Below are 12,578 nucleotides of genomic sequence, written 5' to 3'. Positions count from 1 at the left end.
ATGTTTTAAATTGGCAGATTAATCGGTATCAGCTTTTTTGGTCCTCCAATAATCGGTATCAGCGTTGAAAAATCATAATCGGTCGACCTCTACTACAGAGAATAGTGCATACGGCTCATTATATCACTGGGGCCTGGCTTCCTGCAATCCAGTACCTCTATATCAGGCATCAGAGAAAAGGCCGTAAAATTGCCAAAGACTCCAGCCACTCTGGTCATAAACTGTTATCTCTGCTACCGCACTGCAAGCAGTACCAGAGTGCCAAGTCTAGGTCCAAAAGGATTCTTAACAGCTTCTACCCCCAAGCCATAAAACTCCAAAACAGCTAATCAAATGGCTACCGGTACAATTTGCATTGTCCCCCCCCACACACACACACACACTTTGATGCTGCTGTTACTCTCTATTATCTATGCATAGTCACTTTACCTCTACCTACATCGTTCCCCAGCACATTCACTCTGTACCGGTACCCCCTGTATAGCCTCGCTACTATTATTTTTACATTTTTATATAATCTTTATTTTTCTGTATTTTCTAGATTGTAGAATAGTGAAGACATCAAAACTATGAAATTACACTTATGGAATCATGTAGTAACCAAAAAAGTGTTAAAACAAATCAAAATATATTTTACATTCTTCAAAGTAGCCACCCTTTGCCTTGATGACACTCTTGGCATTCTCTCAACCAGCTTCATAAGGAATGCTTTTCTAACAGTCTTGTAAAAATTCACACATATGCTAAGCAGTCACAACTTCTACCGAGGGTAACTCTCCCTGTTTGGGCGGCGGTCGGCGTCGCCGGGCTACTAGCCGCCACCGATCCCGTTTTCCTGTTCTGTTTGTTTTGTCGGTTTTTTTTTCACACCTGGTTTCATTTGAGTTAATTTCTGTGTGTATAATATGGTAGGTAACCTGTTGTCTGCTTAGTTTGTGCGGGACTAGTCTTCTATTGTGAGGTGCTCGGTTCGGTATTCCCGTTATTTGTTTTCACGGGTTCTGAAGTTGAATTAGTGTCGGAACGTTGTTTGTTCCTCCGTGCGTTTGCACAGGTTCTCTGTGGTCGAGGGCGTTGTACCTTTTGATTGTGCCATTCCTGTGTTGGTGGACTTTCTATTAAAAAAACACGCTTCTCAGACATTCCCTGCTCTCCTGCGCCTGACTCCTACACCTACCACTTAGGCGCACATTGTCACACAAGCACTTGTTTCCTTCACTTTGTGGTCCAACGTATCCCAAACTATCTCAATTGCATTGAGGTCGGGTGATTGTTGAGGCCAGGTCATCTGACGCAGCACTCCATCACTCCCCTTCTTGGTCAAATGGCCCTTACACAGCCTGGAGGCGTGTTGGCTCATTGTCCTGTTGAAAAAAAAGATTATCGTCCCACTAAGATGGGATGGCATATCGCTGCAGAATGCTGTGGTAGCCATGCTGGTTAAGTGTGCCTTGAATTATAAATCACAGACAGTGTCACCAGCAAAGCACCCACTCACCACCTCCTCCATGCTTCATGGTGGGAACCACACATTCGGAGATCATCCATTCACCTACTCTGTATCTCACAACGATGTGGCGGTTGGAACCAAAAATCTCAAATTTGGACTCAGACTGAAGGACAGATTTCCACCGGTCTAATGTCCATTGCTCGTGTTTCTTGGCCTAAGCAAGTCTTCTTCTTATTGGTGTCCTTTAGTAGTGGTTTCTTTGCAGCAATTCGACCACAAAGGCCTGATTCACACAGTCCCCTCTGAACAGTTGATGTTAAGATGTGTCTGTTACTTGAACTCTGAAGCATTTATTTGGGCTGCAATTTCTGGGGCTGGTAACTAACTTATTCTCTGGGTCTTCTATTCCTGTGGCGGTCCTCATGAGAACCAGTTTCAGCATAGCATTTGATGGTTTTTACGACTGCACTTGAAGAAACATTCACGGTTCCTGAAATTTTCCAGATCGACTGACCATGTCTTAAAGTAATGATAGACTATTGTTTATTTCTGCTTATTTGAGCTGCTCTTGCCATAATATGGACTTCTTTAACAAAAATAGGGCTATCGTCTGTATACCACCCTTACATTGTCCCAACACAACTGATTGGCTGAAATAAATTCCAGAAATTAACTTTTAACAAGGCACACCTACCTGTTCATTGAAATGCATTTAAGGTGAGTACCTCATGAAGCTAGTAGAGAGAATTTCAAGAGTGTGGCAAAGCTTTCATCAAGGCAAAGGGTGGCTACTTTGAAGAATCTCAAATATAAAATATATTTTGATTTTTTTAACACTTTTTTGGTTACTACATGTTATTTCACAGTTTTGATGTCTTCACTATTATTCTACAATGTAGAAAATAGTACAAATAAAGAAAAGCCCTGGTACTTTTGACTGGTACTGTGTGTAATATATATTTATATATTTTAAGAAACAACATTCTTCTGTGGGAATTTCAGTACTTCAGCATAACGTTTTCTAGGGATGCATGATAATATCGGTGAACATATCGGAATCGGACGATATTAGCTAAAAATGCCAACATCGGTATCGGCCCGATGTGAAAAACCAATGTCAAAGCAAACGTGCATACCTATATAACGTATATGACGTAATGACGCCATGTAAAAATTTGTGCTACACCTGCATCACAGCATCCCTAAACTACCCCACAATGTCTGCTGTGTGGATCGAGCAGTCAACAAGTCAAGCAGTCATTTGAAATTTCAGCGAGACAACTCAAAGGAGGAATCCATTAAAGCCAAGATAAAGGAATTCAATGCCCTTGACAATCAACTGTTCTCTGTCATGGGTGATGTTGGCTTTCGCCGACTGGTCGAGCACTGGTACACACTACCAAGTGCGCCATTTGTCAGATGTTGCCCTACTGGAGTTACACAGTAATAGCGTCACTGCTAATATCTTCATGACATAAATTCGCTGGAACGCCGTTTGGGTCTTTGCGTGTCAAAAAAGATAGTCGCACTGTCAAAGTTGTACAAAAAAGTCTGCAAACAAGCAAACACTGACAACGAACAATGTTTCCAATACCGCGTTGGTAATAAAGCATAATTTGTTCGACCGCAACTTCTGGGGTAGCTAGCTTTAGCTTGGTACCTAGCTAACAGCAATACAACCAGCCTGAAAACATTGACTAGTAGAAACTGCAGTCATTTTCATTATTCTTAGCAATGATTTAGGAGTCCTTGTGAGTAAGTATTAACTAGGTTGACAATTGTTGTTCGCCTATTGAAATTGAACTTCAGTTCATGAAAATAAATAACTAGCCAGATACTTAACCCTGTTGCCCAAAGCGAACGTTAAAAGCTGCCAGCTACCTTCATCATGCTAGTGAGGCTCGACCGAACTGGGTTGTTTTGTGAAGCTAGCCACAATAAGGATTAGGCACAATAGTGGAATTTGCGGTTTGCCTTCAAAATAAAAGTATGTCATTTACAATGATGCAAATGAATACAAACATTAGAATTATGCCATATTTTTATTTTGAAGGCCAACTTCAAAGTCCACTACTGTAGCTAGCTTCACATAGATGGGTCCAACCACCATTAATGAAATAAGAACGTCTTATAAATTAGGGTTAGTTTAGATGGATGACACCTGGTTAGCTAGCTAACTACAGCTCCTGAAACAGATTGTCATTTTGCTATGTTTTTGGGGAAGAACATTGTTTGCATCCATGAGCTAGCTAGCCTTTTTTATGACCAGCAATGTAGGTGTGCGAGACAACTTCACCAGCATCACAGCATACGTATCGATGAATCGTTGTGACATATGAAATACAAGTGATTGTGTAATCAATGTGTAATAACTACATTTAAAAAAATGTATGAACGCGTTAAATCATTATGTGACATGCAGTCATATTCAGATCCTGATTGGTCAACAAGCTTATTTGACACGTCAAATAGTGTATCTTTTTTGACACGCAAAGACCCAAACGGCTTTCCATAGAAATCCAGGTTGAGAATGAAACAACTGAAGAAATTAACAACAAAACAGCAAGTAAGTGAAATAAATAGGTTTTAATTATGTTTTACTGGTAATGGGGACATACGTAAATGCCAACAAAATATTTTTGGGGTCAGTGTGGTGTGTGTGTGTGTGTGTATGTAACCTTTATTTAACTCGGCAAGTCAGTTAAGAACAAATTCTTATTTACAATGACGGCCTTCAAACCCAGATGACGCTGGGCCAATTGTGCGCCGCCCTATGGGACTCCAAATCACGGCCAGATGTGATAGAGTCTGGATTCGAACAAGGAACTGTAGTGTCTTAGACCGCTGCGTCCATGTCTGTGTTAACTATTTAACTGTACTAGAATGCTTAAAAGGCCACAAAAATGTTAAATATCGATTATCTGTATCGTTTTTTGGGGGGGGGGCAAGAAAAACATCGGATATCGGCCAAAAACGTCATATCAGTGCATCACTAAAGTTTTCTGCAGGTTTATATTTTATGCCTAGCTCATGCAGCCCCTTGATGATGTGACGCCTGAGGCAAATGCCTCTTCTGCCTAATGGGAAGTCCGCCAGTGCCTCTCTACACGTCTCATGCTTCTGCAAAACTCTCCCTCTTTCTCTCACTTCCTCCTCTCCTCCCTCAACCCTATTATCCCGCCTACTCCCCCCCCCCCCCACCCTCTCTCTCCTCACCTGTCATGGGGTCAAACAGCTGATTGGCCTCCAGGTCAGTGAAGGTGCTGAAGCAGCAGGGGCAGCGGAACGACGCCCGGTTGGTGGAGTCCCTTTCATCCGTCTCGATGCGCCGCCGCATGTGATCCAGCTTGTACTTGACCACATTGACCAGCAGGCGGTAGTTGATGAAGTAGTAGTTGTGACGCGTGGTCTTGCCGTCGGGAGCCGTCTCCACCCGCATGCGGCACTTGACGAACTTGTCGCCCTTGAGCGTATTGAGCACCGAGCGCAGCTGCTTTCGGTCAAACTTGAGCAGCTCCAGCATGTCCTCCTCGCGGACGCAGGGGTTGCGGATAAGAACATCCAGAGCCAGGGCATGCTCCACCCCGTAGAAGCCCCGCACTACCTGCTTGGCCAGGCGCTTCAGCGAAGCAGGGACCTCTGTTAATAATTCTGGCTCTGACATCTTCTATATGGCTGTCCTATGGGGTAGCAGACTGGTAGAGAGAGTGGCTTACACAATAAGTAAAGGCTACAATAGATAGCCTGAAAAGTGTCTGTGGGTGGTTGGATAGGAGGGTGTGTAAACTTCAGGCAGAAAGGAGAGGATCTTGAGGGGGAGAAACCCCAGCAAGGGGTCAAGGGGGTCCTTCTCTGTGGTGGGATCTGCAACAAAGGAGCACTGTTTATACAATCTGGTATTGAAACTTAGACATCACCATCCATCAGTAGGATTACTATATAACTAAGGAACTCTTTGTTAAAAACATGTGTTCATCCAACGTGGACGGGGTGGCAATGTGGTTAGCTAGCTTGTAAGTCATAACAGTTACAGTCAAACATATCTAAATGAGAGATGAACCGGCTGTAATGCAGAACCTATATGGTTAGCCAAAATATTATTTAGCAAACGATACTTTTTGTTGTTAGCTAATACTCGCGAATGGAAACGGAATGAATAGAAGCTAGCTAGCAACTATGCTAACAGTAGCTAGCTCAGTTTACAGCTAGCTACATCACGGGTTAGCGTAATACAATTGATCTATGTGAGAATAAACGAGCTAGCTAGCTTAACTACAACACATGTATGAAATACAGAAAATCCGACACTCACTCAATTGCATGTGTTCTCTTGCAATAACTTGAAAGCTTGTGGATGATCTGCTTCGTACTTTTCTCTACATTTTTTCGCCGTGGAACTCTGGAAAAATGTTTTCTATTCCGATTGGCTGTACGTCATGCTGTACTTTAACAGCCAATCAACGCAACACTATTTTGATTGACGTTCACAATTTCCAATGTTGTTGTTATAAATGTGGATAGTTAGAAATGGAAACTGTTCTCCTACACCAATCAGAGAACAAGTGTTATTCTTTGGGCTGGAACTTGACTGTTTACTTCCAGGACAAAAATTAAATGGCGTCTCTTGACAGAGTGAAGGTGCTAGTTTTGGGTGATTCAGGTTGGTATCCTATTAATTTATGTCTCACTAATCGTATTGGCTTTTGTAAATGTTGTCTTTCGACATGGTTTGGTTAAATATAATGCTTATCTAAAACATGTCCCCCTTGTCCCTATCCGTGGTAACTAACGTTAGCTGGTTAAGCTAGACATATAGCTAATGTTTGCTAACTACATATAGTAGTTATTTAGAAAACCTAAGTCTAATCTTATTTTCTAATCTCTGCTGATGGCTTCCCTTGATGCACTTAAAAATATACCTAGATATGAGAAGTGAACTTAACTATGTGCTTGAAAAAAATACTGGATTTGTCTCACTAGCTATAATTATTTTGTCATGACAGGTGTTGGGAAGTCTTCACTCGTTCATCTGCTGTGTCAGAACCAAGTGTTGGGAAATCCATCATGGACTGTAGGCTGCTCCGTGGATGTACGGGTAGGAAAGGACTGCGGTAGAAAATTAGCCAACTGGCTAAAACCGGCACTTTTACTGAAATGTTGATTAATGTGCACTGTCCCCTCTAAAGAATAAACTCAAACTCAACTCTGGTTGCTTTTTCTTTGTTACTTTAGTCCATTAATTGACTCAGTCACATTGACTCAGTCACATTCTAAGGTTATTCTAAGAGTTGGTTTTACAGGTCCACGACTACAAGGAGGGCACTCCAGAGGAGAAGACCTATTACATTGAATTATGGGATGTTGGCGGCTCTGTGGGCTGTACCAGCAGTCTGAAAAGCACCAGAGCCGTTTTCTACAACTCTGTCAATGGTAAAGCTGCAGCACTGACTGGCTCTGTCAGTCACCACATGAGAAAAATGATAACCTGTATAGATCTGTAATGACACATAATTGTATCCTTACAGGTATTGTGTTAGTTCACGACCTAACGAACAAAAAATCCTCCCAGAATCTGTATCGCTGGTCCCTAGAAGCCTTGAACAAAGACTCCTCCCCAACGGGGGTAATCGTCTCAAATGGGCAAGTATCTTCTACTGCTGGAATCAAATAGCTTACCTCAATTTAATACATTTTAAATCTTGTTAAATAGAAGTTGCTATCCTGCATAGGCACTTGGAGAAAGTGTATGTACTTCCTGAAAGTCTTATCTTGAATGTCTTGCCTGAATACTTCCAGTGACTATGACAGAGAACAGTTTGCTGACAGCTCTGTGCCTTTGCTCCTGATCGGCACCAAGTTTGACCAGATCCCAGAGAACAAGAGGAATGATGTTCTCACCAGGACAGCTTTCCTGTCTGAAGACTTCAACGCGGAGGAGATCAACCTGGTAGGTGAAGCCTCACCTCAACTATCCTTCTAGGCCTCTATAGATTCTGAGCTACCCATCACTCGGTCAAAAATAACCTTATTTGCTGCAGCAATGTGCTTTTGCTAACAATAAAAGCCCAATGTATGGGCAGTAGGCACACATCATTAATATCGTAACAGCTATTGAATAGGCTACAGGTAGTGCCTTGAGGCTTGGGGTTTAGGTCATGTTTTTTCCTCGATTCTCATGACAGGATTGCACCAACCAAAGATACTTTGCTGCAGGCACGTCCAACGCTGTGAAGTTGAGCAGATTCTTTGACAAGGTGAAATGTTCAGAAGCAGATGCTTCTTCTTACATATTTTAACCCCCTTAATACAGTGCCTTCAGAAAGTATTCAGATCCCTTGACTTTTTCCACATTTTGTTACGTTACAGCCTTATTCTAAAATTGATTAAATGAATTAATCTACACAATAGACTGTAATGACAGAGTAAACAGGTTTTTATAAATTTTTGTAAATTTATAACAAAAAAAAACAAATACCTTATTTACGTAAATATTCAGACCCTTTGCTATGAGACTCAAAATTGAACTCCGGTGCATCCTGTTTCCATTGATCATCCTTGAGATGTTTCTATAACATTGGAGTCCACCTGTGGTAAATTAAATTGATTGGACATGATTTGAAAAGGCAAACACCTGTCTAAATAATAAAATCAAGCCATGAGGTTGAAGGAATTCTCCGTAGAGCTCCGAGACAGGATTGTGTCGAGGCACAGATCTGGGGAAGGGTACCAAAAATGACTGCAGCATTGAAGGTCCCTAAGAACACCGTGTCCTCCATTCTTAAATGGAAGAAGTTTGGAACCACCAAGACGCTTAGAGCTGGCTGCCTGGCCAAACTGAGCAACCGGGGGAGAAGGGCCTTGGTCAAGGAGGTGACCCAATGGTCACTCTGACAGAGCTCCAGAGTTCCTCTGTGAAGATGGGAGAACCTTCCAGAAGGACAATCAGGCCTTTATGGTAGTGGCCAGACGGAAGCCACTCGGTAAAAGGCACATGACAAAGGACTCGCAGACCATGAGAAACAAGATTCTCTGATTCCCAAATTGAACTCTTTGGCCTGAATGCCAAGCATCCCGTCTGGAGGAAACCTGGCACCATCTCTATGGTCAAGCATGGTGATGGCAGCATCATGCTGTGAGGATGTTTTTCAGATGCAGGGACTGGGAGACTAGTCCGGATCGAGGCAAAGATGAATGGTGCTAAGTACAGAGAATCCTTGATGAAAACCTGCTCCAGAGCACTCAGGACTAGGGCGAAGTTTCACCTTCCGACAGGACAACATCTCTGGAGAGACCTGAAAGTAGCTGTGCAGCGACGCTCCGCTCCCCATCCAGCCTGACAGAGCTTGAGAGGATCTGCAAAGAAAAATGGGACAAACTCCCCAAATACAGGTGTGCCAAGCTTGTAGCGTCATACCCTAGAAGACTTGAGGCATTCATATCTACCACAAAGGCGCTAAAACAAAGTACTGAGTAAATGGTATGAATAGTTATGTAAATGTGATATTTCTGTTTTTTATTTTTAATAATTTTGCAAAATATTCTGAACTTGTTTTTGCTTTGTCCATTATGGGATATTCTGTGTAGATTGAGGGGGGGGGGAAACAATTTAATTAATTTTAGAATTAGGCTGTAACCTAATAATGTGAAAAGTCAAGGGGTCTGAATACTTTCCGAAGGCACTGGATACTGTTCTTTATACAAGAGTGCATGAGCATGTACAACAAAAACATAACTTGTCTTTTATTTTAGGTTGTAGAGAAGAGATACTTCACCAGAGACCCTAGTCAAGTAAGTGATGGTCTATGTATCCATAATGAACATGAAACACTGCTCTGGTTTTTCCCATTTTGAAACCATTACTTTATCAGCTCTGAAACATAAAACCATCTCTCCTCCACTCCAGATGACAGGTTTCACAGAGAGGAAACGCTTCAACTTCAAAAGCGTTCACTACGACTGAGAGGTGGACAGCGCTGGGGCCTCTGGTTTCAACCTGATTCAGTGCAGTCTCTCACTCAACAAGTGAACCTTGTCTTGTCTTTTTTTCTTTCTTTAAAAAAAATCTCGGTTAAAGGCCCAGTGCAGTCAAAAATGTGAATGTTCTGGGTTTTATATATATATTTTTCACACTGAGGTTGAAATAATGTTGTGATAATTTCCTTTTAGTGTAAGAGCTGTTTGAAAACACTGAGTGAAATCTCAGCTTGTTGTGGTGGGATGTTTTGGCCTGGTGACATATACATTAGTTAATAAACCAATAAGAACGCTCCAAACCTCTCTGCCAATAATAGCTAGTTTTCTCCTCCCCAATCAGACCACTCCCAGACAGTCCTAGCACAATTCTTGATTTAGAAATAGCTTCTTAACCTCTGCAATAGTAAGAGCCGTATCTATTAGGCTAGAGGACAGTATTCCGCACTTGGCCCTGTCCTGTGTGTTTGTGTGTATAGTACAGGAGAAGGCAAAGTGTGGAATGCTGTTCACTGGCCTAATGGATATGGTCCTACTAGAAAAGCTACTGTTCCAGAGGTTGCCAATTTCAAACAATCACATTTGTTACCCAGAAATAATTGAGAGAAACTGCTGCAGTGGACCTATAACACTGTGGTCAAACCCACTTGGCACTTATTGCTAGAGTAGGGGTCTTAACCCCATTGTCCTGGATAAATTCTCAACCTGGCCCCATTTCCATCATGGCCACCTAATCGTCCCCCTCGTTCCTCATTGGCATATACAGTGAGCTCGATAGGTATTGGGACGGTGACACTTGTTGTTTTGGTTCTACTCCAGTACTTTGGATGTGAAAAGGATACAATGACTGAGGTTAAAATCCAGACTGTCAGCTTCAATTTGAGGGTATTTTCATCCATATTGGGTGAACCTTTTAGATATTATAGCACTTTTTCGACTGTCCCTCCATTTTAGGGAACCAAGTCATTGGGACAAATTCACTTGTGTATTAAAGTAGTAAAAAGTGTAGTATTTGGTCCCATATTCATAGCACGCAATGACGACATCAAGTGTGTGTGACTATAAATTTGTTGGATGCATTTGCTGTTTGTTTGGATTGTTTAAGATTATTTTTGTGCCTAATAGAAATGAATGGTGAATCATGTATTGTCATTTGAGTCACTTATTGTAAATAAGAATATAATATGTTTCTAAACACTTATACATTAATGTGGATGCTAACATGATTACGGATAGTCCTGGATGAATCCTGAGTAATGATGAGCGTGAAAGTCTTGGTTAGCATGTCTTGGGGTTCTGATAGTTGTGCATCTAACTTTCTCACTCATTATTCACGATTAATTCAGGATTACCCATATTATGACATAGTAAGTATGGGTTTCAATTTATTTTCCAATATTAATTGTTATAAGAAGAACATAGAATTCTGAATACAAATGTAACACGTTGACAAAATGAATCCAGGACTGAAGGTATTTTCTGGGTGTAAGCATGGGATGCTTCGTGTAGTATCTTGTATGGGTCATAACACCTAGTCTTATACCTTTTTGGCTAGGACACCATCCTTAGTGCTTGTTGATATTCTGTCTAGGAGTTTGGCCACTGGGGAAATCATAGTCTATAAGAAAACAACTGAGGGTAAGAGCACAAGGTGCGTTTGCAACCCTGCTGTAAACTATGGCCGTGTGCTATGAATCACCATTTCAAATGTGCAGGAACAGATATTAGATTACATCACCTTTTATTCATTTTGTTCAAGTCACTCGGCACCAAAAAAAAAAAAACGGTTTACATAATTCTGTCAGGTACAGTTAACTGGCTCATATTCAGTCGAGCAACAATGTACACAATCATAGGTGTCTCTGGGTAAAAGCCATGATTTTAAAGTGTAGAGAATGTGTCCTAGGAACCGATAGGCAGATGGTCAGTCCATTGATGTGCCCGCCCACTGGGCATAGACGTCAGTTCAACGTCAAGATTTGATTTACATTTGAGTCTTGCATTTTCCCCAATTACGCTTAAGGTTAGGATTTGGGGAGAGGAACTTCACCCTGGAGCGGAGGATGTATTCTATGATTTCCTGCTTCGCTAGCAACCACCCAAGACACCAATCTTAGCCGGTTGCAAAGCCTTCGTAGGCGGCTTGTTGGTGGCCTCGCATTTGCGGCTTGCAGTCTTGTCATGGCAAGCCACCTATTGAAAATGGTTGTGTGTTGATCCTTTGATGGCATGTTGCTGATTTATTTGCCTACCCCTGCTGTAGGGGTGTCATTCTTTTAGAGGGGACACAAAGTTAGGGTCAGTGATGGAAAAAGTACTCAATTGTTATACTTGAGTAAAAGTATAGATGCATTAATAGAAAATGATAAAGTGAAAGTCTCCTAGTAAAATACTACTTGAGTAAAAATATTTGGTTTTAAATATATTTAAGTATCAAAAGTAAATGTAATTGCTAAAAGATACTTAAGTATCAAAAGTATAAATCATTTCACATTCCTTATATTAAGCAAACCAGACAGAACAATTTTCTTGTTTTTTTTAAATTGATGGATAGCCAGGGGAACACTTAGGCAATACTTTACAAATGAAGCATTTGTGTTTAGTGAGTCTGCCAGATCAGATGCAGTAGGGATGTTCTCTGTTTAGTGAGTCCCCCAGATCAGATGCAGTACGGATGACCAGGGATGTTCTCTGTTTAGCGAGTCTGCCAGATCAGATGCAGTAGGGATGACCAGGGATGTTCTCTGTTTAGTGAGTATGCCAGATCAGAATCAGTAGGGATGACCAGGGATGTTCTCTTGATCAGTGCTAGAATTAGACCATTTTCCTTACGAAATGTGACGAGTACTTTTGGGTGTCAGGGAAAATGTAGGGATTAAAAGTACACTTATTTAGGAATGTAGTGGAGTATAAGTAAATGTTGTCAAAAATATAAATAGTAAAGTAATGATACCCAAAAAACTACTTAAGTAGTACTTTAAAGTATTTTTACTATGCAAACACGCACCCATTATTTTAGAGGGTGGTCTGAAGCGGTGTTGTGGAATTTTGCATTTTTTTTAACTTTTATTTATATTTGTTATTTTACCAGGTAAGTTGACTGAGAACACATTCTCATTTGCCGCAACAACCTGGGGAATAGTTACAGGGGAGAGGA

General features: G+C 41.3%; 2 protein-coding genes across 3 annotated transcripts in view; one reads left to right on the top strand and one right to left on the bottom strand.

The window, feature by feature from the left end:
• The window catches only part of LOC139380635 (general transcription factor IIE, polypeptide 1, alpha), a 44,719-nt gene extending 38,839 nt beyond the window's left edge, over nt 1-5,880 (bottom strand). The window contains exons 1-2 of the mRNA XM_071123525.1: nt 5,763-5,880; nt 4,667-5,314 (exon numbers count right to left, since the gene is read on the bottom strand). Of these exons, the coding sequence (XP_070979626.1) occupies nt 4,667-5,114 (448 nt within the window). The 5' untranslated portion in view covers nt 5,115-5,314; nt 5,763-5,880. The remainder of the gene's footprint in view (nt 1-4,666; nt 5,315-5,762) is intronic.
• Nucleotides 5,881-6,003: 123 nt separating this feature from the next.
• Nucleotides 6,004-12,351, top strand: LOC139380465 (RAB, member of RAS oncogene family-like 3). 2 transcript variants are annotated; one of them, XM_071123151.1, is made up of 9 exons: nt 6,004-6,110; nt 6,454-6,545; nt 6,751-6,880; nt 6,976-7,090; nt 7,247-7,397; nt 7,633-7,704; nt 9,200-9,238; nt 9,354-11,207; nt 12,147-12,351. In XM_071123151.1, the coding sequence occupies exons 1-8, from the start codon at nt 6,065-6,067 to the stop codon at nt 9,408-9,410; spliced, it is 702 nt and encodes a 233-aa protein (XP_070979252.1). In that variant the 5' UTR covers nt 6,004-6,064; the 3' UTR covers nt 9,411-11,207; nt 12,147-12,351. The 2 variants fall into 2 exon arrangements, with proteins under 2 accessions (XP_070979252.1, XP_070979253.1); XM_071123152.1 differs by lacking the exon at nt 12,147-12,351 and having other exon boundaries at nt 6,025-6,110; nt 6,454-6,539; nt 9,354-10,880.
• The last annotated feature ends 227 nt before the right edge of the window (nt 12,352-12,578 follow it).

Source organism: Oncorhynchus clarkii, chromosome 22 (assembly GCF_045791955.1).
Source record: "Oncorhynchus clarkii lewisi isolate Uvic-CL-2024 chromosome 22, UVic_Ocla_1.0, whole genome shotgun sequence".
Taxonomy (NCBI): Eukaryota; Metazoa; Chordata; class Actinopteri; order Salmoniformes; family Salmonidae; genus Oncorhynchus; species Oncorhynchus clarkii.
Note: the sequence above shows the minus strand (reverse complement) of the source record. Positions and strands in the feature narration are given on the sequence as shown.

Excerpts from the sequence above, each read along its gene's own strand:
- LOC139380465 (XM_071123151.1), top strand. The coding sequence starts at position 6,065 with ATGGCGTCTCTTGACAGAGTGAAGGTGCTAGTTTTGGGTGATTCAG. Across the intron at positions 6,546-6,750 it reads GCTGCTCCGTGGATGTACGG|GTCCACGACTACAAGGAGGG; the intron begins GTAGGAAAGGAC and ends TTGGTTTTACAG. Across the intron at positions 7,398-7,632 it reads ACGCGGAGGAGATCAACCTG|GATTGCACCAACCAAAGATA; the intron begins GTAGGTGAAGCC and ends TTCTCATGACAG.